The sequence below is a fragment of the Neophocaena asiaeorientalis genome, unplaced genomic scaffold, assembly GCF_003031525.2.
Source record: "Neophocaena asiaeorientalis asiaeorientalis breed wild unplaced genomic scaffold, Neophocaena_asiaeorientalis_V1.1 scaffold30, whole genome shotgun sequence".
In the NCBI taxonomy this organism is placed as follows: Eukaryota; Metazoa; Chordata; class Mammalia; order Artiodactyla; family Phocoenidae; genus Neophocaena; species Neophocaena asiaeorientalis.
Genome location: NW_020174923.1, coordinates 6,233,746 through 6,260,501, shown reverse-complemented (window position 1 = coordinate 6,260,501; position 26,756 = coordinate 6,233,746). Strand labels below are relative to the sequence as shown.

The 26,756-nt window shown below is 55.5% G+C and overlaps 1 protein-coding gene and 1 non-coding gene across 2 annotated transcripts in view; one reads left to right on the top strand and one right to left on the bottom strand.

Moving 5' to 3' along the window:
* Positions 1 to 7,442: 7,442 nt before the first annotated feature.
* TTYH2 (tweety family member 2) overlaps positions 7,443 to 26,756 on the bottom strand; it is a 42,132-nt gene continuing 22,818 nt past the window's right edge. The window contains exons 6-15 of the mRNA XM_024760597.1: positions 22,961 to 23,056; positions 22,396 to 22,468; positions 18,031 to 18,100; positions 17,706 to 17,761; positions 17,129 to 17,221; positions 16,840 to 16,932; positions 14,917 to 15,059; positions 14,090 to 14,272; positions 13,548 to 13,626; positions 7,443 to 8,441 (exon numbers count right to left, since the gene is read on the bottom strand). Coding sequence (XP_024616365.1) covers positions 8,361 to 8,441; positions 13,548 to 13,626; positions 14,090 to 14,272; positions 14,917 to 15,059; positions 16,840 to 16,932; positions 17,129 to 17,221; positions 17,706 to 17,761; positions 18,031 to 18,100; positions 22,396 to 22,468; positions 22,961 to 23,056 — 967 coding nt within the window. The 3' untranslated portion in view covers positions 7,443 to 8,360. The remainder of the gene's footprint in view (positions 8,442 to 13,547; positions 13,627 to 14,089; positions 14,273 to 14,916; positions 15,060 to 16,839; positions 16,933 to 17,128; positions 17,222 to 17,705; positions 17,762 to 18,030; positions 18,101 to 22,395; positions 22,469 to 22,960; positions 23,057 to 26,756) is intronic.
* LOC112410553 (small nucleolar RNA SNORA35) lies at positions 9,091 to 9,218 on the top strand. Its single transcript, XR_003005451.1, has one exon. It is a non-coding gene; the product is annotated as a small nucleolar RNA SNORA35 (small nucleolar RNA).

Sequence of the window (26,756 nt, the reverse complement as noted above, 5' to 3'; positions counted from 1 at the left end):
TTGGGCAATTACAGGCTGCCTGTCTCTCCCTCTGTTAAAAGATAATTGCTACGAGGCAGCTAGCTCCTAGGGGACACGAGGGGTCTTAAGAGCATGAGGAAACCCCGGGAAGACAAAAATATCCTTTTAGCCCAGGTCATATCTTAACAGCTTTATTTCCTTCCTGGTGCTTCCTAAGGCCAAGCTAGGAGCGAGAACAGAGGCATTGTTTTCTATCTGGAGGCAGACAGAGGCGACATTTAAAGGCTGGCTGGGTGATGGGAAGACAGCTCATTCAAGGACCCAGAGTGGGCTCTTTCTCGCAAGCTGGTGGAGCGTGAACATGAATGGTGAGGTCAGAGCTGGGGGTCTCAGGAGGTCTCTTCCCGCCCTGGTGAGACAAGTCTCAGAGGCTGGGCGGCCCCAAGCAGCGCCTGAACGGGGCTGTCTGCAGAGGGGGCTTCCAAGGAAGGCGGGAGCAGCAGCGCTGCCCTCTGGGAGTTCAGGGGAGGAGATCGCCCACCCGTGGGAACCTCAGACCCACAGGCATCTCAAACACGAGAACGCGCAGAATCGGAGACATGCCGATCTGAATGTCAAATATGCATCCTGGGGCAGTCAGATCAGAAGCTTAACCAAACATAAAAACAAAACTAGTCTTGTGCAGTGATAGCGAGCAAAGTAATTCCTGGAAAAGAACTTCCTTTGGCTTAAGAGAACGTGTGTTTCCCAAGCAGGGAGACGAGTGAGTGGAGGGTGGCTCAGAAGTTCAGTGCAGGGTTTTCACAGGCAGGCAGGTGGGGGGCGGCACCTTCCCTCACCACGGGACTCACTGGTGGTACAAAGGAAACAAGGTCTCCTCTTCCTCGTGTCCCTGGGGCAGCCCCCAGTCTTTGTGCTGTGTCTGGCTGGACAAAGGACTGCAGGGGGAGGGGCTTCCTGCCTTCTTTCTTCTGTCTGTTCTCCTTCTGGAATTTGCGGTCCTAAGGGACTCACTCGCCTTCAAAAGAAGCTGATCTCCCTGAATCCCTTCCTCTGTTTCACACTGGGTTGACCAGCAGTGAGCTCCAAGAGGTGGAGGATAGGGCTTCCCTGGTGGCACAGTGGTTAAGAATCTGTCTGCCAATGCAGGGACACGGGTTCAAGCCCTGGTCCGGGAAGATCTCACATACACGCTGCGGAGCAACTAAGCCCGTGCGCCACAACTACTGGGCCTGCGCTTTAGAGCCTGCGAGCCACAACTACTGAGCCCACGTGCCTAGACCGCGTGCTCTGCAATGAGAAGCCACGACAATGAGAAGCCCGCCCACCGCAATGTAGAGTAGCCCCCGGTCTCTGCAACTAGAGAAAGCCCGCGCACAGCAACGAAGACTGAACACAGCCAAAAATAAAAACAAATAAATAAATACATTTATTAAAAAAAAAAAAAAGCGGTGGAGGATGAGGATAGCCAGAGGTGGGAGGAGGTCCCCAGAACCGGAGGGTGATGCGGGACCCTGTCTACATCCTCTGCCCACCACAGTGTTGGCCCCTTGAATGAAGACTGAGGTCTTTTATTCATCACTACCCCCAGTGCCTGGTGCAGAGAGGGGCTCCCTACTCCGTTTGTCACATGCTGAATGTGTGATGTGACCCCAATCCCCCGGGGCTCTCCCCTAGAGCTCTTCTCCCTCCACTCCTCTTGTGGCTTGAAAAACAAAGCACAGCAAATGTAACAATTTAAGAGAGGAAAGCACTGGTTCTGATAGCTGGGAGAAGAGTGCACTTCCGTGGTTCAAGGGACCACGATAAAGTTTGAACTTGTTGCAGGAAGAAGGAACTAACGGTGTGACCTTGAGCGTGGTACCCTAAGGGGCAAAAGTATGCCCACTCCCGGGTTGAGGAATAAACTGATGCAGAGGGCCTGTCCCCTAGTAGGGGCTCAGTCACTATAATTCCCTGCCCTCCGTTCTTATCAGAGAGCTCTCCTCTTCACGGGCTTAGCCTCCCGGCACCCCAGCCCCAGGCTGTATATTCTATCCATTCAGCTGTAAACCCTTCAGAAGTCTCCCGTCCCCTCCAGGAGACCGATCACATCAGGACCCGACTGGCAGCTAGGGGTGCAGGAGGCAGGGTGTTTAGAACTTGCTGGGTCCCGTGACTCGGGAAGCATCGAGGGCAGCGAGGACTGATGGGGCGGGGGACCCTAGGAGCGCTAGTCCAGGAATCCACCTTCCGGCAGAGCTAGCCCCGAAGGACGCCCCACGAGGAGTTTCTTGCACTAGCGGTGGTTCTCACACTTGGGGGCTCCCCCCCATTCACTCTCCACTCTCCTGTTCAGCCGCGGACGTCCTCCCCGCACCCGCCCTTACCCTCGGTCCGTTCCTGTTGCCTCTGGGCCGCTGGGGAAGCACCCGAGCGGCGGTGCCGGCTTCCCGGCTTCTCAAACGGCTCGGAGCCTTGGAGTTTACCCGTTGCCTAGCAACCCTGGCTGGCCCCGGACGCGGGGCGGTGCTGCGCAGCGCTGCGCGGAAGGAGAGCCGGAGCACGTGACCATCCCCCCACAACATCCCGCTATGTTGGAAGCGCCAAGCGGTCTCTCCCAAGTTAGTCAAGCACCGGTAATGATAAACGTGTGTAGAGTCTTTGCCAAGGCGCTTATCCGAGTCTACAAATATGCATTTGGCAAGATCCTGAGAAAATGCAGATTGTTCTCAGCGCGCCTCCTGGTCCTGCGCCCTGGTTGGGGCTCTGCTATTTATTTGCTCGTAATCCGTCGGGTCGTTTTACCACCCCTTCCTTCAGTTCCTCGTCTGCTAAATGGGAATTATAATCCCCAGCCTCCTTTCTGCTACCATATTCCCTGCACATTGTATAATAATCTTAAGTCTGACTACAGCACCAGAATGGAAACTCCTGGAAAGTAGGAACTGGGTGTTTCCACAGTTTAGCTCTTGGTTGCCACATTGTAAACATGTACTGTTTATTGAATGGATGAATGAATGAATAAAATGAATTTCTCATGGGTTAAGGCAATGAGGGGAAATAATGTAAACGAAAAGAAGGGGATTTGGGGCTAGAAAACATGGGTTTAAATCCCAGTTTGGCCGTTTACTAATCGCATGACCTTGGGCTAGTTGCTTTCCTTTTCGGATTCAGCCATCCTCGTTGGCAAAGGGAGGGGACAGTGGCAGTACTTAGGATAATTGGGAGGGCCAGCTGAGCTGACGCGGCAGGGTGCCCAGGCTGGAGCTGACCGCAGAGCCGGCATCTGAAGGGAGGCCAGCTCTGTACCTCCGACGGCAAGGAATCTAATCGGAGTTCAGGGATGGGCGCTGGAGATTTGGAGTGGGGCGGACGATGTGTCATCCAAGAAGTGGCATTTGAGGTTGGAACCAAGCCTTGAAAAACAGTTATGAGCTGCAGGGGGGAAAGAGTGGGGAGAGGATTCCAGATTGGGGGGAGAGCGGGGCTAGTGTGAGCAAAGGAGGGGCTGTTGTCATGAAAGAAAGGCATTTGGGGGGCTGGAGTCCCTGCAGGGGGACAATGAGAGATGAATTTGCAAAGGTCAGCTGGGGCCAGTTTGTGGGAGATCCGAGAGGCAGTCTAAGGCGCCTGGCCAGCTTCCCCGGGGTTTTGTGAAAGTACAGGAAGAAAAGCAAACATTCCCTCCCTCAGGCTCCCCAGCTCCTCCATAAATGTGCTTTCACCACTAGCGGGCAGGTGCAACAAAATTGCCATTGAGACGGCACTTTGCCCAACCGCACTAACCAAAGGCGAGCCCATAAGTGACTGCTGACATCAACCGCCCCACCCCCGCTCGACTCCCGCCACCAGTTTCTCTGAGTCAAGGAGTCCCTCAGGGTGGATGCCGAGGGGGGTGATGGGGGCTGGGTGCAGGAGCATCTGAAAGCCCCACTGAACCGGCTTTGTGTGGTCAGATGTGAATCAGACCCGGACAAAACGTCAAGAAGATTGGCTCCACCCTGGAGCCCTGGCTGGTTGCGACTGTGGTCGCAGGTGCCCTCCTCACCCCACCCCCAGCTTTGGGAAGCCGAGGCTCCCTACACACACACACACACGTTATGCCCCGGGCAGGGAAGTGAGGCAGAGGTAGAAAAGGGGGAAATGGGAAAAGTTGAAAGGAAAACTGCCCCCTCCTTTCTCCTATTATTGCAATGATTTATTACAGGCTCCCGATCCGCACCCCCCTCACCCCCACGCAGAAAGCCTGCATGCTGCCAACCACCAACACGCGGCTGTGTTCACTGGGAAGACAGGTGGCACCCACGTGCAAGCCCGTCTCAGCCACCCTGGGAAGCCAGCAATAGAGCATATAACTAGAAGTAGGCACAAGGATCCAGTTTAAAAAATGCAGGGTCTCTCAGATCTCAGCTCAATCACAGCAGAATTGGCAACTGAAATTCTTTGCTGAGAGCGGCCCCTGGCCCTGGACATCCCCAAGGCCAGTCCGCAATCCACTGCACTGCTGTCCCCCCAACCTCTTTTTCCAAGTTTTTTTTGCGGTCAAGTACACATAAAATCTACCACCGTAACCATTTTTAAGTGCACAGTTCAGTGGTATTAAGTACATTCATACTGTTATGCAACTGTCACCACCATCCATCTCCAGGGCTGTTTTCATCATGCAAATCTGAGACTCTACTCCCGTTAAACAATAAGACCCCACGGCCCCCCTCCAGCCCCAGGCAAGCACAATCCTACTTTCTGTCTCTATGATTTCGACTGGTCTAAGTGGAATCACACAGTATTTGTTCCTTTATTTCAGTTGGGCTTAATGTCTTCAAGGTTCATTCATGTTGTAGCAAGTGTCAGGATTTCCTTCCTTTTTGAGACTGAGTGATATTCCGTTGTATGGATAGAGCACATTTTGTTTACCCATTCGTCTCTTGATGACCCTAAGGTTGCTTCCACTTTTTACTATTATGACTAATGGTGCTATGAACATGGGGGTACAAATATTGAGACCATGCTTTCAATTCTTTTGGGAAATGGAATTGCTGGATCATATGGTAATTCTATTTACTTAATAGAATTTATCTATTTTTAATTTTTAAAAAATATATTATTTATTTATTTATATTTTTGGCTGCGTTGGGTCCTCATTGCTGCTGCGTGCGGGCTTTCTCTAGTTGTGGCGAGCGGGGCTGCTCTTCGTTGCGGTGCGCGGGCTTCTCATTGCAGTGGCTTCTCTTGTTGCGGAGCACGGGCTCTAGGCGTGCAGGCTTCAGTAGTTGCGGCACATGGGCTTAGTTGTTCTGCGGCATGTGGGATCTTCCCGGACTAGGGCTCGAGCCCGTGTCCCCTGCCTTGGCAGGCGGATTCTTAACAACTGCGCCATCAGCGAAGTCCCAAGTTTGTTTTTCTGAAGAACCTTCACACTGTTATCCACAGCAGCTGTACCATTCCACATTCCTGCCAACAGTGCACAAGGGACCACTCCGTCTGCCGTTCCATAGGGATAAGTGTGAACGACAGCCTCAAACACACGCCTGTTCCCGGCAAAGGCTTGAAACGCAGTCGATTCTGGGAGCACAGCTGCTGCTTGGAAGTCAACAGTAGCTGAGGACCATGCGCAGGGAGCTGGGGTCGGCCTGCCCAGCCCTCCCAGGCTGGCCCGGGTGTTCAGCGGACAAATGAGATGCTGCAAAGAAAGCTGGAAAGGCGCCTCGCATCCCAGGCCCAGAGAAGCACCCTGTGGAGGTGAATAGTTTAGGAAGAGGATGCAGCAAGGACCCGCTGCAAAGCTGGGAGAGGTGGCCCGCCGCACGACACCCGCCCCAAGCCCATGTAATGGCACAGAGGTGCCCAGCCGGGGCTCTGGGTTACACACTCCCGGCCCTGACACTCTGTTCTCGACCAGGGTTCTTGGACTTACCCGACCAATAGAAATTGATTAGAGGTCAGACAAGAAATTCAGGCCGGGCTTTATTGGGGCCCCTGCTGCAGCAGGAGAGAGCGAAAACAAGTAACAGGTTCCCTTGCTTGCTCCCCGAAAAAGGGGGAGCCGAGCTGGTTCCTTATATGGGGTGAGGGTGGGGGTGTGTCCGGGGGTCCAGCTGGAAGGGTGGCTTAGGTGGTCTCTGCCCACCCCCACTGGTGGTGCTGTGCGCAGGGGGCATGCGCAGTGCCCTGCTTTTGCTCCTGACACCGTTTTTGCTCCCAGCTCTTCAGAAGTGGCGGTTGGGTTTTTTGTCCAGAATTTGCCCCAACTGCACATACATGCAGTTATTTTAGCCCCTTATAGTTTCTTTGTATTTTGTTGCTTGAGGAGACGTGTATCGTGTAAGCACTGCAGCAAAGGGCCCCGGGGCCCAGCCTGTCTCAGCTCCAACTAAGTCCTTACTCTCTCTCTGCACCTCTGTTCTTCTATTTACAAAACGACCTCATAAGGTTACTATGAAGTTTAACAATTAATGTGAATACTTGGGACAGTCCTTGGTACACTGGAGATAATAAACGCCACTCGTTATCAGCAACCTTAGAAGCAAGGACCTTTAAAGGGAACTTTGGAGACTCGAGCAGGAAGGCCTGTCCTTGGTCCTTAAGAGCAGCAAGGTCACCGCCGCCGGAGAGGCCCTGGGACATTCATTCAATAGCCCTGTCTTTCAATCCTTGATACTGAGACCTGCTCTGGAGCACTCCCCGCGCATAACCCAGCCAGAAGGCGCTGTTAGGTACCCTCGTCATTCCCAAAGTTGAGGAAGCTGGAGGCGGTATGCATTTTAGTACCAGTGGTTTATTTCTCCCCCAGGTGAGGGCACACATGTATCAAGCAGAGGTGTGCCCACACGGCCCCTTCAGGAACCACCCAAGGGATTCTAGTTTAGTTTACATGCATTAAAAACAACTCTAGTCGCCAACGAGTGTTAAGAAGCACCACCTTGATGTCGCCAGGTCCTGTCTGCACGTGACGGGCCTCACGAAGGTGGCTTCACGGTGCACGTATGTACAGGTGAATGGGGGAGACAGAGTCCCGGAGGCCCCGTGGCCCCGCTGTCTTGGGGGCTTGGCTGGGGGCTGAGAACCACTCTGCTGACAGTGTTCTGACCAGGAGGTGGCGCTTCCAAAATGGAAATGGAGCCCCTGTCCACAGCCACACTACCTGCGCCCCTGCTGCGGTGTGCCGGGCTGCGGAGGCTCCCGGGCCGTGCACTCTTTGGCGGCAGGAGGTCGGAAGCACCAAAGACCTTAACCCTGGATCCTCAGCGGGAAGGATGGCGGGTCATTATTTGCTCCTGGTCCACAAGCTCCTTCTCACCCAGCAGGTGTAGGTCAGGGGCTGGGGGACAATGGGGTGGGGACGGGATGGTGGGAGAGGTAGGGAAGACACCTGTCTTCACATCAAGACACAAGTCAGCCCTTTTCGGGGAGAGCTGACCTGGGCATTGAGCCAGTCTCCTGGACCAGACTCTGTTCATGTTCAGACTTGCCTCTTAGAGACTTTGTTCTCTCAAAATGCCTCCCTCGGGGTGGGATGAACCCACAACGCCATCAATCAGCATCTTGGGACAGGATGTCTCACTGATCTTTATTTTGGTAGACAAATCAGGTGGGAGGGATGAACCCCACATCTATAGTAAAAACCGGCTGTGCTGTGAGTTTCAATTCTTTGGATAATCAAAACTCTTTAAAACACTGGCAAAAAAGAGAACTGCTTTCCAAGTGTCTGTGAATACCTGAGACTGTCCCTATCCGCAGTGAGCAAACTCACAGCAGCGATTCTGGAATGGAGGTGAGGCGACAGAGGGTTGCAGAAAGACAGGCCCACCCCTGCCACCTGGAAGCCCACCAGGCACGAGGCTCTGGTCCCCCAGCCTCCTATGCAGAGCCTGCCAGTGCCTTCCCCTGGTGGCACAGGAAGAGTCCACCTGGCCCCGGGAAACAGATTTGGACAGTGTCTGGTCTCATCAGGGATGTCACCTCCTGATCCGCCCTTCCACCTTCACCTGTGGGGAAATGGCACCCATCCGAGCAGCCAGGAGGAGGCACAGTCCAGGCAAGGGGACCCTCAAGCCTGACCCGGTCCTCCTCACTGTCATTCACCACCTGGTGAGGGTGGGGCGCAGGCGCAAACTGAACCAGGCTCCCAGCTTAGGGACGGCCAAGCCCCTGGAGGGCATTTCCGGTGTGGAGAGGAGGTCAAAGGAGGGAGAGGCTGGTCCGAGTCATGGGTCTTCTGTCTGCCTGGGAATCTCAGCCAACCCCAGGCCGATTCTCCCTGAATCTCAGCCCCTCCCGTGCGCCAGCAGGAGCCTTCCAATCCTGCAGGTCCACGCACAGTCTCTAGATGCCTTTGGTTTCTATGAAAGAAACACACTTGCATTTGCCTTAGTTAAAAACCAAAATGGATCAAGGAGGCAGGAACTCCCGAAAGCGTGTTAGGCTGGAAACTCATTCCCATAGTGCCTCAGGTGTCCATCTGCCACGGACAGGTAGGTGGCCCTCATGCTGGGAGAGTACTGTGGGAGAGAGGGGAGGGGACAGTCAGGACAGGGTCACACATCACCCATTAAACCAGACACCGTACTAGCAAAAATGCTGGAACTTCTGAGGAAGCGCGAGCTGGGCCAGCCACAGTGGCCGGGCACCAAGTTTCAATGTCAAGGCCTCGTGGGGATTATCAGAGGATCGTCGAGTGGCCTGGGCAGGCTTCGTGTCTGCTGATGCTTCCAACCCTGGGGCCGTCAGGACGTCTGGGTCCCAGCCTCAAACTCAAGATGCACACACCGACCAGCCACCCTAATGCAGCAGTGTGCTTAGGAGCCCGCCTAGTGAGCAGGCCGGGGGCACAGGCCCGCTGACTCAGAGAGCCAGGTTCAAATCCCAATCCCATGACCTCGGCGGAGGCTCTCCAGTCGCTCCAAGCCTCCGTTTCCCCACCTGCACGACGGCCCTAAGAACACTCAGCTCTTCCGCTGAAAGGATGGAGCGATGCAGGCAAGACCCCTGACACGGGGGTTCTCAAACTTGGCTGTGTATCAGAGACACTGCGGGGGCGGGGTGGGTCTAAAAGCATCCTGAAACCTAGGCCACACCCACCAGTATTTTTTGTTTTTTATGTGATAAAACACACATAACATAAAATTAAGCCTTTTAAAGCGCCACCAGCAGCACTGGCCAGTGACCCATGAGGCTCCTCCCTGACCAATGGGCATCGAGCAGTGCAAAAGCAAATCCCTCCACAAAGTTGGGAGAGCCATGCTGTGGGCTACACCTGCATGCAGGTGGGTACATATCTCCTGGATCCTGGGACCCTGCCTAAGACAAGTGAGGAGGTGGAGAGCAAATCAAGCAGCTCAGTATCTGCTACTACTAGATAAAAGTGACTCGGGGCTTCCCTGGTGGCGCAGTGGTTGAGTCCGCCTGCCGATGCTAGGGGACACGGGTTCCTGCCCCGGTCCAAGAAGATCCCACATGCCGCAGAGTGGCTGGGCCCGTGAGCCATGGCCGCTGAGCCTGCGCGTCCGGAGCCTGTGCTCCGCAACGGGAGAGGCCACGACAGTGAAAGGCCTGTGTACCACAAAAAAAACCCCACAAAAGTGACTATGTCTGAATCAGCTTAATAGTAGGTACTCAATAAATGTTATCACTGTTATTGCAGTAACAGTGGCAGAGTCATCATTATTACTAGCTGTGTAGCTCTTAGCAATTCACATTAATCCTCTTAGACTCAGTGTCCTAGTTCGTAGAACAAGCTCGACACTACCGGAATGATCTAAGATCGTCATGGTGATTATATTACAAGATAAATTCATTTAAATTCGCTGGCAAATTGCTCATTAAGGGTTAGGACAGGAGAGATAAGTTGTTTTCTCCTTTTGATGTGAGAAAAATAAGACTATAATTATCTTACAGAAAAAAATAAAATAAAATGCCACCAATATTTTTCTGTAAGTTCTTCCAAGTGCAGCCAAGTCGGAGAAACACGAAGTTTAAGCATTCATTCACAGATGTTAGCCGGCCTCTGCTCGGAAGTAGAGATGCGGCTTCTTAGGTTAGCACATCTCACATCACACGTAGGACCTGAGATTCTGCATTTCTAACAAGCTCCAGGTGCTGCTGGGCAGCTAACTCCAAGTAGCAATGGTCCACGGGACCCTGACTGTCTCCTAGTGCCAGGGATGTTTCTGGGGTCCAGGTCTAGGCCGTTCACACCAGAGATGGACGAAGGCTTCCTGCTGGGGGGCAGGGAGTAGGGGCCTGAGACCCCTTAAGCCAGTGGGTCTCAACCAGGGGCAATTTTGCCCCTGCCCAGGGACATCTGGTAATGTCTGGAGGCGTTTTCAGTTGTCATGGCTGGGGGCTACGGAGTGGGGATGCTACTGGCATCGCGTGGGTGGAGGCCAGGGATGCAGGTAAACCTCTGACAGTGCACAGGACGGCTCCCGTGACACACAACGCTCTGGCTCAAAGTGTTGGTACGCCGAGTGAGGAAACCTGCCCCTGAGCAGGCTTCAGGCTTTACCTGGGAACAGGTTAGAAATGCAAATCCCCGAGCCCCACCCCAGATATTCTGAATCAGAAGCAGGGTGGGCCCAGCGGCCTGTGTTGTAATGAGTCCCCCAGGTGATGGATGTTCAAGAGTGAGACCCTCCTCCTTGAAGCAGTATTTTCCAAACTTGCTTGATGACGAGGTTCACCCGGGCTACGTCTTCAGTGAAGTCCCTGGACTGGTATTTTTAAACAAGTGCCTGGGTCATTTTTGTCCATCGGGCCCAGGATACGGTGCCTGGAAAGACAGGAGGTGATTCCTAGAAAGCAGAGCTAAGGGAAAACACATTTCTAGCCGAGGGAAGAGGCTGTAGGTTCCGATGGCCTGGCTTGATATCACCCACCTTAGTGAAATCCCCAATGTCCTAGAGATGGAGCTGGCAGGGGGGAGGGATTTTCCGTACACCAAATGCACTGGGTACCGATGAATAATATTTAGAGCAGGTGCAGGGGGAGAGTGGGGAGCGGTCAGCTGTGTCCTCTTTATTGGGCTCACGTCCGTATCCTCCACGCTGCGGCTTCCTTGGTCAGCAGGCTCAGCCGTCTCTTCATGCCTCTTGCATGTTAAGAGGGGAGGGGGGTCATCTCTGGGGCAGGTTGAGCTGGGTAGGGCAGGGCAGTCAACTCTGCCAAAGCAACTGGAGTTTCTGGGCTGGTCTCAATTATAGCGGGGGAAGGTTTAGTCCGTCCTTGTCCTTGCAAATAAGGTCAGTTCTTGATTATCTCTGCTAACGTCAGGGACAGTGGCCTGGATCTTTCAGAGCAGAAGGTAATCCGAAATTCCTTTTTATTTGGCATCCCAGTGCCTCGAGTAATTTATTTTTCACAGCAGCGGATCTCCCCTAATTATGTTGTACTGAGATTAATATTAAAATCAATCTGCATTCCTGGGGCCACAGCAGCTAGCAGGAGGGAAAAAGGAACCCCAGAGGCTTCTGGTTTAGAGAGAAGCCAGCTTGGGATTTCAAAGGTGCCAACTCTGGAAGCAGTCTTTGACCAGTCGCTCTCCCCGCCTCAGGCCCCCAGGGAGCGCGTAAGGCCTGGGTCTAGTGCTGTTTGTAAAAGGACAGCAGGGAGGCGCTCTGGGCAAAAAGCAGCCAGGTGGGGAGAGCCAGAGGGCCGGTCTGGGCATGACACTGCACACGTTTGGGGCCGGTCATCCTGCGTGGTGGGCGGTGCCCTGTGCTCGGCGGCACCCCTGGCCTCCACCCACTAGATGCCAGTACCAGCGACCCCCCCAGGTGTGACAACCAAAGATGCCTCAAGACATGGCCAAATGTCCCCCGGGGGAGCAAGCTCCCTCCTGGGTGAGACCCAGTGCTCCAAGGTAAGGCTCAAATGTCACCTCCTTAGACCCCGAAGGAGCAGTTCCTCCCTCTAGGTCCGAAAGCACCGTATGGCACTTATTACAACAGCTTTCTGAGTCTCTCCCCCCTCCCCGCCCCGCCCCTGCAGGCTATCCATGTCCTGAAGATGGGCCTGGGCCCCCATCTCTCTTCCCGGGGTCCGGCACTGTGGTTTTCCCCAGGCACACTCGCTGGATTCCCTGAGTGCATGTGAACATTGCGGTTCTCAGGGCCAAGGTCTGTTTCATTAGTCCCCCGTCCTTGGGGCTCCAGGGCTCCTATTTCACCAACTAGATGGCTCCTTCCAAACTACCTGGATGGGGCAGGTGAAACACCTTGCCCAGCCCAGTGAAGGCAGGGGCTCCTTCCCAGACAGACCCCTGGCTCAAGAATGCAGACTTCAACCTGGTCTTAGAGCCCCCTCTTTCTTACATAGGCCACGCCTCCGTGGAGGAGGTGGGGTGGGAGGAAGCTTGAGTGACAGCAGAAGGAGGGAGTAAGATAAATGGGTGGCTCAGTCTTACAGCACTTACTGCGTCACACAAACATGCTTTTGTAAGGATCAGTTTCTCCAGCGCTCCGACCGCCTACGTGGTGTGCGATTACATCCCCATTCTACAGATGGGGGGACACTGAGGCACAGAAAGGTAACGTACTCGCCCAAGGCCACAGGGGTCATAAGCAATGAGCTGGCATTGGAACCCAGGCATTTGGTACTGGAGTCTGTTTTTTTTTTTTTTTCTCTTTTGGCCATGCCACGATGCTTGCAGGATCTTAGTTCCCCGACCAGGGATGCAACCTGGGCCGCAGCAGTGAAAGAGTTGAGTCTGTGTTTCTGAACCTCAGCTGTCTCTATTCGCAGCTCTGTCTCAGCCAGTAGTATGAGGTGACCCTCATACTTCTCCAGGGGCAGACAGCTGGCACACCCCTCACACCCTAATGTTGCGTCTAGGTCCCCTGGCCGGGGTGGAGGGTGGGTGGGAAGTGCGGACCCCACTTGGGCACAGCCTGGGGACGTCAGGAGCTGCGGCGGGGGTGGGGGGGGTTTGGAGCAGGCAGGTGTGGCATTAGCCCTCCCAGACCTGCCACCACAGGGGCCCCTGACCCTCTAGCCTAGGGTGTCAAGGTAAACGTAAATCCAAAAAGAAAAAATTTCCCTGGTGCAAAAAGGGAAAGAAATGCTTCTTTGAGCAGCATTTCCTTTAGAAAGCCGATCATCATAAATTACTCCTCTGTCCCTTTGAGAGGTGCGTAAACCTTTTTAAAGGCCAACGAAGGCTCTCAGCAGTTTTACAATCCAGGAACGTTTTCTTCCGGGGCTGGGAGCCATCTCTGAAATGGTAGCATCAGGGAGACTGTCCCCCATCTCCCCGGCACTTAGTGAGCCCTGATGGCCACACAATTACCAGGTGGATTTAGGATGAACCAGTGTGACAAATGGTGCTGCCGAGTCCTCTTGCTGGCGGATAGGAACCACTTACCTTGAGGCCAGGTATGGAAGGCGGTGCATCTATCTGCCTGGCTGTGTAGGATGAGCTCTGTCTTTACAATCCCCTTAGCAGATAGCCTGCGATGTGCATGGCAGTCTGGTTTAATGCTTATCTGGTAACAAAACTGTTTCATTCTTTTCCACCTCTGTGGCGGGGAGTCACTGGGTCCGCAGGTTTTCTCTTCAATTATTCCCCCCTCCCCACAAGGGCAGTGCCTTTGCCCCGGAGGCCAGGTTACCGTGGGCGGAGGGGAGCCTCTTCCAATGAGCGGTACATTCTCGTAGCGTGGGTTCCCACCGAAGAGCACAGCTTGGTTCCTGCAGGGCCGAAAGGAGCAGGGAGTGCTCAGGCTGGGGAGGCCGGGTGGGGCGGTGTCTGCTCAGATTTCTACAGGAGGGTCCCGGGGGTGTGCAGATGGGAGATGGAAAAGGACCACGGATAGACGGGAGGGAGTGAGGGCAGGAAGACAGGGAGGCCTGGGGAGGAGCAGATGGGGTGATGGCGCCGGGAGCAGTGTGGCCTGGAGAAATGCAGCTTCTCGGGCCTTCAACCTGCCCTGCAAGCTTGAGGCAAAAGACCTGACACCTGCAGGGGCTCTTCCTCCAGCACTAGATGCTCCCCGGGGCCCTTCCCACCTGGCATCCTGGCTGCAGTGAGGGGACCGCACTGGCCTCGGATGCCTCCTCCCCACCCGGCTCTCTGGACCCAAACGTGCTGCCCGCAGATCCAGCCCGATGTGTCGGGGGAGGTACCGGGGAAGCCCTGGGAGCCCTGCCGTACATGTACTCCGAGACGGGGGCATTGGAGATAGTCTGGGCTGGGGGCTGCAGGCTGGTCTGGCTGCCCAGGCCGCTGCTGTAGCTGCAGAAGCTGCGAAGCTGCCCGCGAGGGGGGTTGTGGGCAGCGATGCGCCGGGCCTGGGGGTTGAAGGGGTCATCGTCGATGTCGTCGTAGTCTCTGTCCCTAGAATGACACGTAGGATATGACCAGCTGTGAGGGGCGAGGGAGGCTCCAGGCAGTGCGGCCCCGGCCTGCTTCCCTATCCTTCCTCCCAGGACTCTCCCTCTGGCCACAGGTGTTTCCTTGAGGTTCTTTGATATTACTCTGCTCCATTCCCAACTGCACATCCACCTCCTCCAGGCAGTCCACCATGCTGACCACAGGCACACGGACCCCCCCCTACCCTGCTTCCTTTTCTGATCTACTCTGAAGACACTGAAATACCATCTTGTCTCTGTCTATCTCCTCAATGAGACTATAGGTGCCCTGGTGCTACAATACGTCCTTCTGGTATTCTGAGGAACCCTCCCAGCTGCAGCATCACACCTTCAAGTCCTGCAGAGGAAGAGGGGATAAGCGAAGGATGCCGGGCTGTGGCGTGACGCTGTCACCATCCTTGGCCCTGCTCCTGCCCTGGCCCCCTCCAACCTCCTTTTGGGGTTCTGTCTGGACTTTCAGGGACGCTTGGGCAGAAATCCAGCCGGCCTGTTGGGGCTGAATGCCTGGTCCCCCTGCTGCCCTTCTCCATCCCAGGTTATCAGCTCTCGGTTCAGTCACAGAGCTGAGCCTCTTGCCTCCTCCCCCAGGAAGCCGCCCAGGCAGCCCACCTGGTGGCAAAGTGCTTCCAGGCCCCTGGCCCCATGCAGATCATGGTGGAGAAGGCGAGGGCAGCCAGGAGGGAGAAGAGGCCGAGGTACAGCAGGCCCTCGAGGCCGTCGTAGCAGATGCCAGTGAGGGCGTCCAGGTAGTCCTGGCGGAGGAAGAGGGACACACAGTTGGAGGGGGAGTGGGACACAGCCCGGGGTTTGAGCTGGTCTCTGAAAGCCCCTCGCCCCCAGCCTGGACTCGGGATCTCTGCCCCTCCCCCATCCCAAGCACCTTGAACAGCCACTCAGGGTCCACACTCGGGACCCCGACACAATGGGGCCTCTCGGGTCCTCTCTACAAGCCTTTGCTGAATACCTACTGTGTGCTGGGCTCTGAACAGGGCAGATGAGCTTGCAGGGTAGGGGAGCCAGGGGACAGGGGGCATTCAATCTGAGGCCAGGACGGCAAGGAGTGGAGTGTGCCTTGAGCAGCTGAGGCAAAGCAGACAAGCTTGGTGTGTTCAGGAAAGAGGAAAAAGGCCAGCAGGGGACAGGTTAGATGGCACCAGGTCATGCTGGGCCTCACAGGACAGGCGAGGAGTTTGAATTTTACACAAGGTGACGGGAAGACATGGGCAGGTTTGGGGATGGAAGGGATGTGATCCTATTCATATTTTCATTTTTTTTTTTTGCGGTACGCGGGCCTCTCACTGCTGCGGCCTCTCCCATTGTGGAGCACAGGCTCCGGACCCGCAGGCTCAGCGGCCATGGCTCACGGGCCCAGCCACTCCGCAGCATGTGGGATCTTCCTGGACCAGGGCACGAACCCGTGTCCCCTGCATCGGCAGGAGGACTCTCAACCACTGCGCCACCAGGGAAGCCCGATCCTATTCATTTTTAAAAGACCGCTCTGGCTGCCTGGCTGCCATATATGAAAGGTAAGGGGGCAGGAGAAAGTGGGGACCGGCTAGGAGGTCACGGTTGTCATCCAGGGGAGCGGGATGGTGCTCGGACCAAGGCGGGAGCTGTGGAGGGAGAGAGAAGCGGACGGAGCAGGATATATTTGAGAGTATAGCTGTGAGGACTTGCTGAGGGATTGGATGTGGAAGGGGCGGAAGGGTACTGGGGCGACTCCCATGTTCTCAGCTCTGAAGTCAGACTGCTGGGGTCGGAAACCCAAGCCCTTGCATTGATCTTCAGTAAGCTACTTTTTAGATATACATATAGATAGTTAGGTAGGTAGATAGATACATCTGTCTATCTACCTATCTATATCTATCCATCCACATACATAGACACACACACACGTTGCTTACCTATAAAATTTCCCATAAGATAACATGTATCTCACAGTAAAACTGTGAGGACTCAATGACATGTTGGATATAAACTGCACGAAACAAGGCCGAACACAGAACCAAGGACTCAGTAAACCGCAGCTGTGAACATTATTACGAATATTTGCTCGAATTCCACATGGGGTATGAAACATCGACATGCAGTGGTTTTCTGCTTTGGGGGAGAGAGGGCCTCACATACTCCCAGGGTGTTCCCTGCACGATTGTCCGATATTCCAAACTCCTAGAGATGACCCTGGCAATGAGAGTGGGATGTCCACTTGCAGTTCAGGAATTGGTCAGGTGGACCAGATGGCTGGGAGTCTGGGCAATGGGGAACAGCCACCGTCATACAGCTCAGGGCCCCCCAGCGTTCTAGAGGTAAACGGATCCAACTCTCCTACCTTTCACTGAGGCTCCCCGGCTCAGCTACTGGAGAGAATCCAGAAACCAGGCACCTCTTCTACCCCATTCCCTGGCCCGAAGGGAGCCCAGGCAATAACTCTCCCAGCCTCTGCGGCCTTGTCTCTGGGAAGACGTGGCTGCTGGGGTGCCCCCCCACCCCCGCCACCGCCTTCCACGCGCGCCCCCAGGGCCACCCCGGCACCTTGTGCAGCCCCCGGCAATCCAACACGGCCATCAGCTGGTGGAGGCTGGACTCAGATGAATTCAACAGGAGCTGGATTCTGAGCAGATCTTTCTGAAGCAGGAAGAAAGAAAGAGACAAACATGCAGGCAGACAGAGAGGCAGAGAATGAGCGCTGCGGGGAGGGCTTGTGGACAAAACCGCAGCCTTTAAAGCCAAAGGAAGCGGCTAGGCTGCCGGGAGGGAATACTTTCTTTCCACAGCCTGGTCTCCGAAGCCCGGCCCTGTGGGAGGTGGCCGGCCACCTTACCTCTGCTGTGGGGAACAGCGGCACAGCAAACTGCAGCAGTCCCGTCACCTGGATGTGCATGGTGGTCAGCGAGCGCTGGAAGACGGTCAGTGCCTGGGCCAGGAGAGACCGAGGTCCCGCATGAGCTTCGATTCCCGGGAGACCCCCGCAGCTGCCTGATTCCCCTCCCCCGTGTGCAGCTGCAGTGGCCTCCCTGATCACGGCCCTTCCTGCTTACAGGAGGTCTTCCCCTCAGCCCTCAGGCTTCTTGAGGGCCGCACTGTTCTCTTGCTTCCTGCTACTCTAAATGTCCTGCTGGGACAGCCTTGCCCGGGAGTGGGGCTTGTGAGAAATGCAGAATCTTGGGCCCCAACCCAGATCTACTGCACAGCCTCTGCATGGTAACCAGTATCCAGGGTGATGGATGGGCATGCACGCTGACCGAGAGCACTGTCCCCTGCAGAGGACCCCAAAGGAGCAAAGAACACCCAGCCACTGCCACCTTATTGGTCAGTGCTGGGGCTTGGGGACCAGAGGGAGCGAGCTGACCACCAAGGGGGCTGGGGGCAGGGTGAGGGCTGGGCTGGGCGGGCCGTACCTGCTGGAAGGGGCTGCTTGCACTCTGACTGCAATACAGGTAGTAACGGGTCACCTCTGCAAGGCAAAGACACTGGGTCAGGCAGGAGCTCACACGTGACCAGGTGCTCATCCATCCTCAGCGGCCAAGCTGGTACCTGAGCTCCCCAAGGAGGTAACTTCTAAGAAATGACCCAGTGGTCCAGCTGGACCTGAAGTCCAGGGGTGGGGAGGCAATGGGTGACTACCGTGCTGAAAGGGGTAAGTAGATGCACAGCCTGGCTGACCACGGGCCTGGACTGGGCATCCTGAGTGGCTCTGACCACAGAGGCCCGACAGCTTGTTACCTGTGCGGAGCTGGCCCTCCGTGATGTTGAGGATGAAGGCGTCGGGAGCCGCGCAGAAGTCGCCGGTGCCCTGAGCCGGGGAGAGACGGGAGGGGTGGAGGAAAGTCACACACCGGGGCCCTGGGAGGAACCGGGTGCCCTTGGCCCCAGGCACGGGGACCCTGCAGCTCAGACCCAGGTGGGCAAAAAGTCAACAGCCATCCTCCCTGCGCTCGAATCCTGGCTCTGCCCCTGCCCAGCTCTGTAACTTTACAGACAAATGCCTTATCCTGTGTCTCAGGGGCCTCCTCAGTCACATGGAGAGAAAAACGCTATTCGCCTAATCAATTAATCTACATACAGTACTCAGAAAAGTGGCCAACAGCAGGCACTACGATCCGTTAACTCTTATTTCCAAATGCCTCTTCTGGGATGGACCTGGGTCAAGGGTAAGCTGCGGGACGTGTCTTGGAGAGTTATTTGCACCATGACCTCGCTCGCTCATCTGTTTTATTTTTTGTCTTACTGTTAACAAGTCCATCCCCACTCTGGGGCTGTCCATCTATGAAGCCTCCCTCAGAATCTCTTTCTAAAAAACGACATTGGTGCTTAATCCATCTTTGAGCTTTTGGGTGCAGGTCCTGTCATGATGAGATGGGGGACCAGGAAGCGCACGGGCTGAGAGGACACGGGTTCCGGGCTCTGCCACTGCTGCGTTGGGGGACTGGGACACCGCAGCGCAGCCTGGCTAGGTGACCACCAAGGGCCCACAGGGCTGAGTGGAAGCACGTCTGGGCCCTGGAAGAGGCGGCAGCAAGGATGCCATCCTCTGAGCCAGGCCCTCCCCAGATCTGGCCTGGGGGGTGCAGTGGGACACTGGGTAGAGGGGGACTTCCACATTTCAGAGCAGCCAGGGGAAGCTCTGGTCCTCTGGTCTGTTCCAAGGGGCACCCCTGCTCCAGTGCATGCTCTCCAAGCTGGGGACTCCTCTCCATGGCCCCTTCCTGCCAGTGCCCTGTCCTCCTTCAGGAAGGGCTGCCTCAGGGGGCAATGCTGGAGCATCACTCATTCATTCACCGAATCGACAAATATTTATTGAGCACCTACTAGGTGCTGCACGATGTTCTAGGCATGAGACGCAGTGGCAAGCTGTGCTATGGCACTTACGGCCTAGAAAGTGTGTGTCTGGGTGGGAATGGGGAATAAAACGCCCCTCCAGATACAGAGCTTCCACACAGCCACATCTGTACACGTGCACATGTATACACGCTCACACACCCACATGCCTCAGGACCCTGGGAGAACCGTTTTATACTCCAATCACTAGGATCCATCATCAGACTGGTTTATTAATATAAATCAGAGCTGCTGCACCAGCGGGCCCAGGGGTGCACCCTCACCCTTGTTACAGGAGCGGCAGAGAGAGGGGAGCCAGAGCCAGGCCGGGGCACGGGGAGGCCTTGGGAAACATGACGAGCGAGGCCGCCATCTTGGTCTGGGTCACCCCCAACGAGTTTGGGATCCAAAGAAGGACAGGAGGCCACTGGCAGAGGCTCCACCAGGGATGCGCCCCTCACCCCCCCTCCTCAGGCCAGGTCTGCTCTTCAGACCCTCAGTGAGGATTCAAGCTTCCTATCGGTGAAGACAAGGGCCGTATGTGTGTGTACACACGTGTGCTTTCTTCACGCAACGGGGATGGGGATGGGGGCGGGGGAGGGGGAGGGTGCGCTGAGCACACCTGTGGGTGGTGCGCTGGAGTCACCCTGTGACCCTCCTAGAAAGGTAGTAAATGTACAGTAAACCAATGGACCCTTACTATGTGCCTCCCAGGGGTCAACCAACCCATCTCTTCCCGACAACAACCCTTCAAGGCGACTGCTGTTCTCCCCATTTTACACAACAGGAGACAAGGAGAGGGAGGCCTGGGGAACTTCAGTTATGTCCCCGGGGCCCCCTGCTGGGGAGAGGGGGAGGGGATGAGGACCCAGCCAGGGGGGCCCAGAGGCCAGGCTCCTTGGGCTTGGAGTATATAATTGTAATATTTACCTATCATTTGCTTTTGTATTTGTTCAAAGTATTGGCTATTTTTATAAAATTCTTTGGAAGTTCTTCCTTTATTGATTGGAAGCAGATTATTTTTTGCACTATTAAAATAAGCTTATTATATGAAATATTAAAAAAAAACAAAAACCCTCACTGGGTCAGGGCCCAGTGAGGTGGGCCCGCCGTCCCTCCGTGGCCAATTCCCAGGGAGACTGCGGCCAAAGCACCTGGGTGACCCTTTCCTCCATCCTCTCCCGGAATCCACTTCTCCTCCTTCCTTCTCCTTGGGTGCTTTCTCTCCTCTCTGCCCCTCACCCTTCACCTCTGCCTTACACTCCGGACTGCACAGGGGGTGGTCGGGCAGATAAGGCTCAGCTACCCGGCTCCCCGCTCCCTCCCCATCACATTCTTAGGGGCAACAGCTCCACTCCTGTCTCATGGAGGCCCTTTCCGGGGGGAACGGGGAAAGCAGGGGGTGAGGCCACCCCTGCAGCGGGAAGGCAGTGTTGGAGCTCTGGTCCCACAGATCTCAAAAACAAAAACACCACCCCCGAAAAACAGGCTCAGAGAGCAGGGGCAGTGGCCACACAAAAGCTCCCCACAATAGCCTTTGAGGGCCTGGCTCCTTCACCCCCAACTTCCTATTAAAATGCAGCAGGATCTGTAGCCCCATCAAAGGCCCATTCACTCCCTCACCCTCTCTCTCTCTCACACACAAGGGCCTGACTAATTGAATTAGGGAAATGGCCTTTCTCTCCAGCTCCCTGGCGTCCCCGCTGGGAAGGAGTTGTCTCCCAAAAGGCAGCCCGTGGTGGCCAGCTGGAGGCCATCGCTGCTTTGAGAAGGCAGATGGAGGAAGGGCCCACCATATGCAAGCTTCCCTGCGCCCACTCTTGTCCCTGGAGGAGAGGCTGTCGCCAGGCAGCTGTGCGTGGGGCTCCGGCCAGCAGCCGCTCCCCCCAGACCATGTACAGCCCACCCAGCTCCAGATGAAGGCAGGATGCGCTTGAGTATGGCCTGCGCTCTCCTCCTCTGCTCTTCCCTGTATCTGGAGGGGCCTCAGCCCCGGGAATGTAGGTTCTGCCTGTCCAGTGTTCCCTCCTGCCCAAAGCCATGGGCGGAGGGGAGACAAAACAGGATATGCCCACCTCCTCCCCCTGCTGGACAAGCTTTGCCCAAAGCTATTCTGAGCCAAGCTGCACCAGGGTCTACTCATTTTGGGGGCGTCATGGATGCACAGTGGTCAAGGCCAGAGCCACCAGCCAGCCCCCAAGTCACTGGGCCAGGCACGTATTTGGGTAGAGGGGTTCCAGTGAGCCCTTTTCTTTTCTCCCCAGGTGGAAAGGGCAGAACGGATGCAGGTCACAGGGTTCCTTTGTGGCCCTTAAGTCAGCTAGGGGTTCCCGGAAATCCCTTGGTACAGCCTGTGCGCACCCCCCCACACACACACACACTGCACCACCATGTATCGATTCACACGGGATTGCAATGATCTGCCTACACGTCTTTCCTCTGCGGGCTGCGACTTAGTCAAGAGCAAACATCACGTCCTCCTGTTTCTGCATCTCCAGGCACCTGCACCATCGAGTGCCACACAGCCAAGCATCAGCTGAACGAACGAACGAACGAACGAACGACACGCACACAGCTTCTCTAGAGCATTAGGTCTATTAAAGACCAAACATGCCTGCACAGGAAGCTTCCCCCCTTACACTCCTGACCCACCGTGTGTGTGTGTGTGTGTGTGTGTGTGTGTGTGTGTGTGTGCGTGCACGCTTGGTTTTGTTCTTTTCACATCTCGAGGCATCCCACCAGGAAACATACACGTCTGCGTTGTAGGTGGTGTGTGTGAGTCCAAGGGCAAGGGGACGGGAAGCAGGTGAAACGCCACCGTCCACGTTCCTGACGCCGGGGAAGTCGGCCCACGAGTGTGCTTCTGAAGCTGGAGGGCCCCTCCGGCCTGAGGCTCAAACCCCGCCCACACCCACCAGACCTGGTTAGTTCTTTATACCCAGAGAGAAGGCACCTGGTCATCTGTGCCCGTCCTCACAAGCCGTGGCTGGGAATGGGCCAGCAGGGTGGGAAAGGGCTCAGGCTTCAAGGGTCTTATCTTGGCTCCGCCCTGAAATGCCTCGTGACCCGGGGCAAGCCCCTTCCTTTCCCTGGGCCTGTGTCCCCATCTGAAGGCGGAGGGGCTGGCACAGATGAGCCCAGCCCCTTTAGTCCTGAGACTCTGGGATTCTAGGTTAGGGATTGAGACTGGCAGCCGGCCCTGCCCCGGGGACGCTGGACAGACGGTCCACCTGGTCAGACCACCCAGCACCCCCAGGACACCCAACTCACCACCGCCACAGCAGTGTCAGCTGCCAGGGACGTCCAGCTGAGAAGCAGGGCCACCACCCCACAGCACAGCACCCTAGGAGAGAGGCAGCTGCCGGTGGGATCCAGGCTGAGGCCGGCAGGCGGGGGACCCCGTGATGGCTGTCACCCCGCCAACCTTCAACGCCCTCCCTCTCGGCTACGATCTTGTCTCCCCGACCCCCAGACTCTTGCAGTGGCCCTGAGGGCAGCCTCAGCCCCTGCCCTGACATCGCCCCGCTGATTGCTGGCGGAGGGATATGGACCGATGCCTGGGGCACAGGTCCCTGAGCCGACGAGACACGGCAGTGAGGGCGTAAGCTGAGGAAGTGAGTGTCTCTAACGCCTCAGCTGCTCAACAGTCAGGCCCAGGAGGGAGGGGACATGTGAAGAAAGCCTGGTGTGGCTTGGTGTCCAGATGGTGAGTCAGTGGCTGCTGCCCCCACTACATCCTCCCAGCCCTGCCAGGCCCTCATCTCTCTGATGGTGGCACTGTCACCCCACACCCTTGGCCAGCTCCTGTCCCAGGTCCAGAAGCGGGGCTACTCACGAGGCCAGGAGGCACCTGGAGCTCTTGGCCAGTCCCAGGCAGGCGAGGAGGCAAAGGACCAGGTCCAGGACGAAGAGCAGGAGGTAGGAGAGCCACCTGAGCAGACCGGAAGGGATGGTCAGGGGAGCAGGGCAGAACTGCCCACCTGGGGTCCACCAGGGAGCCCTGGACCACTGCCCCAGGCCCGCTGGACCCTTCATGATACAAACCGCCCACAGCCAGTGGCTAAGCAAACTAGACCAGGGGCGCCCCTGCCCCGGACAGGAAAAACCCAGCGTGCATGGTGGACAGCTCCTCTGGGCTCCGGGAGCTGCACCCCGCTTCTGCCCGGACAAAGGAGTCACCTTCCCCTGCCCCAGCTGAATGTCTGAACCAGCACGGTCCCCTGAACTTTCTACAGTGATGCAAGTGGACCACCTCTGCACTGTCCACTCTCTCTGCCACTACCCACGTGGGGCCACGAGAGTGTGAAACATGGCTGGTGCAACCGAGGAAATAAATTTCTCCTTTCATTTACTTTTTTTTTAACTTTTTTTAAAAAATTGAAATATAGTTGCTGTACAATATTACATAAGTTCAGGTGTACAATATAGTGGCTCACAAGTTTTGAAGGTGATACTCCATTTATAGTTACTGTAAAATATTGGCTACATTGTACAATATATCCTTGTAGCTTATTTTATTTTTTTTAATTTAATTTTTATTTTATATTGGAGTATATAGTTTTTTTCTTTCTTTTTTGGCCACACCCGGTGGCATGTGGGATCTTAGCTCCCCGACCAGGGATCGAACCCACGCCCCCTGCAGTGGAAGCGCGGAGTCTTAACCACTGGACTGCCGGGGAAGTCCTGGAGTGTACGTAGTTGACTTACAATGTTGTGTTGGTTTCAGGTGTACAGCAAAATGATTCAGTTATACATATATCCTTTTGATTAGTTTTTTTTTTTTTCCGGCGGTACGCGGGCCTCTCACTGTTGCGGCCTCTCCCGTTGCGGAGCACAGGCTCCGGACGCGCAGGCTCAGCGGCCATGGCTCACGAGCCCAGCCGCTCCGCGGCATGTGGGATCTTCCCGGACCGGGGCACGAACCCGTGTCCCCTGCATTGGCAAGCGGACTCTCAACCACTGCGCCACCAGGGAAGCCCTTGATTAGGTTTTGATTTCAACCACCTTTTGTGCCAGGCACCGAGCTTAGGGCCAGGGGGTTCTCGGATGCGTGGGTTCATCCCCAGACCATCAGGAGCTCGGGGTGGGTCAAGGGAGCCTGGGCCAGGTCATCCCAGGGCACCAAGAACCTCCAGGCCTCCCAGCCCCTCACTCCTCTGGCCTTTTGCTGCCCACCCAGGGCTGAGGTGATGGGGAAAGGCAGTCACACAAGCTGGAGAACTTGGCAAGTTGCACCCCCCCTCCCCCTTGAGCCTCAGTTTGCAAACCTGTGAAGGAGGCCGGAACTCTGTGAGGATTAAGTGCTTGCTAAATGAAAAGGGAAACAAAGAAAGGCAGAGGGATTCCGGGGTCCCTGCTTTTCTGCTTCTCCAAAGCACGGGCTGCAGAGCCCAGGGTACCCAAGTCCAAGGGCGCTGACAAGACCCCAAGCGAAGCACCCTGGTTCGTTTCCTTCCAAACAGGATCCCAAGGTGCCCTCACACCTCAGCTCCAGCCTCGCTGAGCAGCCACTTCCATCGGCCCTGCGCTGGGGGACCAGTCTGAGCGTTGGGGACTGGTGGACGGAGAAGGCAGGGAGCAGAGAGAAGGAGCTTCTCCTAGTCCCAGAAGAGGGAAGTCTTCTGATCATTATGTCTCTTGATGCAAAAGCCAAGCAAATTCGTTGACTTCTCTCCAGCAAATGTTTTCTGCTTCACTAATACCACAAGGAGGGTAAGAAAGAGCTTGGAGTGTGGGTAGGGAGTGGGGTGGAGCTGGAAGAAAGTGACAAAGAAGATCCAAGTTGGGGAGAGCACGCTGGAGGCCGCCTGGCAGCCACACCAGGTTCCTTCCCCCTTTACGAATGGAGGCTAAACGCCTCAAAAAAGGGACTAATCAAAATCCTCGATTCCCGGCGTGGAGTGGAGCTGGGGCAGCCATTGTAGTCTCTGGAGCTCCCAGGAATGGATCTAGCGGCTCTGGGGAAGTGCAGAGCCCGCCCCGCCCACCACTAGGACGAGGCCACCAAGAGCCAGTCTTCTTAGACTCAGAGTCGGAGCTTGAAAGAACCTCAGGAACATCTAGCATTAGAATCTCATTCTACAGGGCTTCCCTGGTGACGCAGTGGTTAAGACTCCGCCTGCCAATGCAGGGGACATGGGTTCGAGCCCTGGTCCGGGAATATCCCACATGCCACGGAGCAACTAAGCCCGTGCGCCACAACTCCTGAGTCCGTGCGCCACAGCTACTGAAGCCCACATGCCTAGAGCCCGCGCTCCGCAACAAGAGAAGCCACTGCAATGAGAAGCCCGCACGCTGCAAGGAAGAGTAGCCCCCGCTTGCCGCAATTAGAGAAAGCCCGCACGCAGCAACGAAGACCCAACGCAGCAAAAAATAAATTTTTAAAAAAAGAACCTCGTTCTACAGATTGTTAAACTGAGGCCCGTGGGAGAAGAGCCTGGACCAGGAATTCCAGACTCTCCATGTCTCGGAGCCTTCCTACAAGAGACACAGCCAGCCACCAGGCGCCTCTCAAAGTCCTGGTTTCATGTTTCCAACATAAAGGTTTCTTGTTACCTCTCTCTCCTCTCCTCTGTACATTAGCAGGAAATCAGTTAGGACTGCTTCTAACCGACTCTCCACGATGACTGTGTTTCAAGGCATCCACGCCTCCTTGTGTAGTAAAGGGTTCCTGGAAACAGCTCTGCCAGGCGGATGCATTTTCCCAGAGGAGCCTGGTGATGACCTGGGGATGTGTTTCTGACCAAGAACTTGGCTCTTGCAGGAGCAGCTCAGGCCCCTACTCTCTCAGCTCCTCCCATATCCGGTGTTGATGCGATTGCCGTTACACCCTTTGTAAATCTCCGGAGAGGAGTCTCTTGGCTTTTTAATTGCCTCCAATACTTAGCCAGGCCTTGTGTAAAAGCACTAAAAAGAATTTGCTTAGCTGGATGGCTGTGCTGTAGAACCATTTGGAAAGCAAAGATGTGGAGGCTGTCCAAAGGAGACCCAGCCCCTAAGGCTGGTTAGGTCATGAAGAATAAAATAAGGCTTTTGTTTTAGGGCAGCTCAGGCAAGAGGCGGGAGCAAACAGCAGATGAGGGGAAGGGACAGAACATCAGGTGCTAACCTTGAACTAGACCTGAACGGGGTGGAAGCTGGGGATGGGGGCTCCAGAGGACGCTCTCAGTCACCCACGTTGAAATAGATGCTGTGCAGTGGTCATCATACTTACCCCAGTTTTTCATAAAATCATCTTAAACTTAAGTCCCGGTTGATACACACATTCTGACTTATTTCACCACAGTCATTCTCAAAGCGCCCGCATTAGGCCCTTCGGCGTACGTGGCCCCAGGTTAGGTCCACTCAGAGAGAACGGCAGGGTCAAAACGGATACCTAACTTTCCACGACAAAAAGATTTAGGAGGCTCAGGCAGTGACTGTCCCTCATGTCACAGGACTAATCAGATGCCACTGTACTGGGTCACAAGTCACAACCAGTCCTTAGAGTTGGCAGCTTCTGTGTGGTCACTTGGGAGAAAGGTGCTTTTGCACGTGGGCGAAAAAAAATCTGGTGGGAAGCTGCATTGGTGACATCTGGAAAGGCAGGGGCTGGATGGGTGGAAGGGGAGGAACAAGGAGAGCTGTCCAGG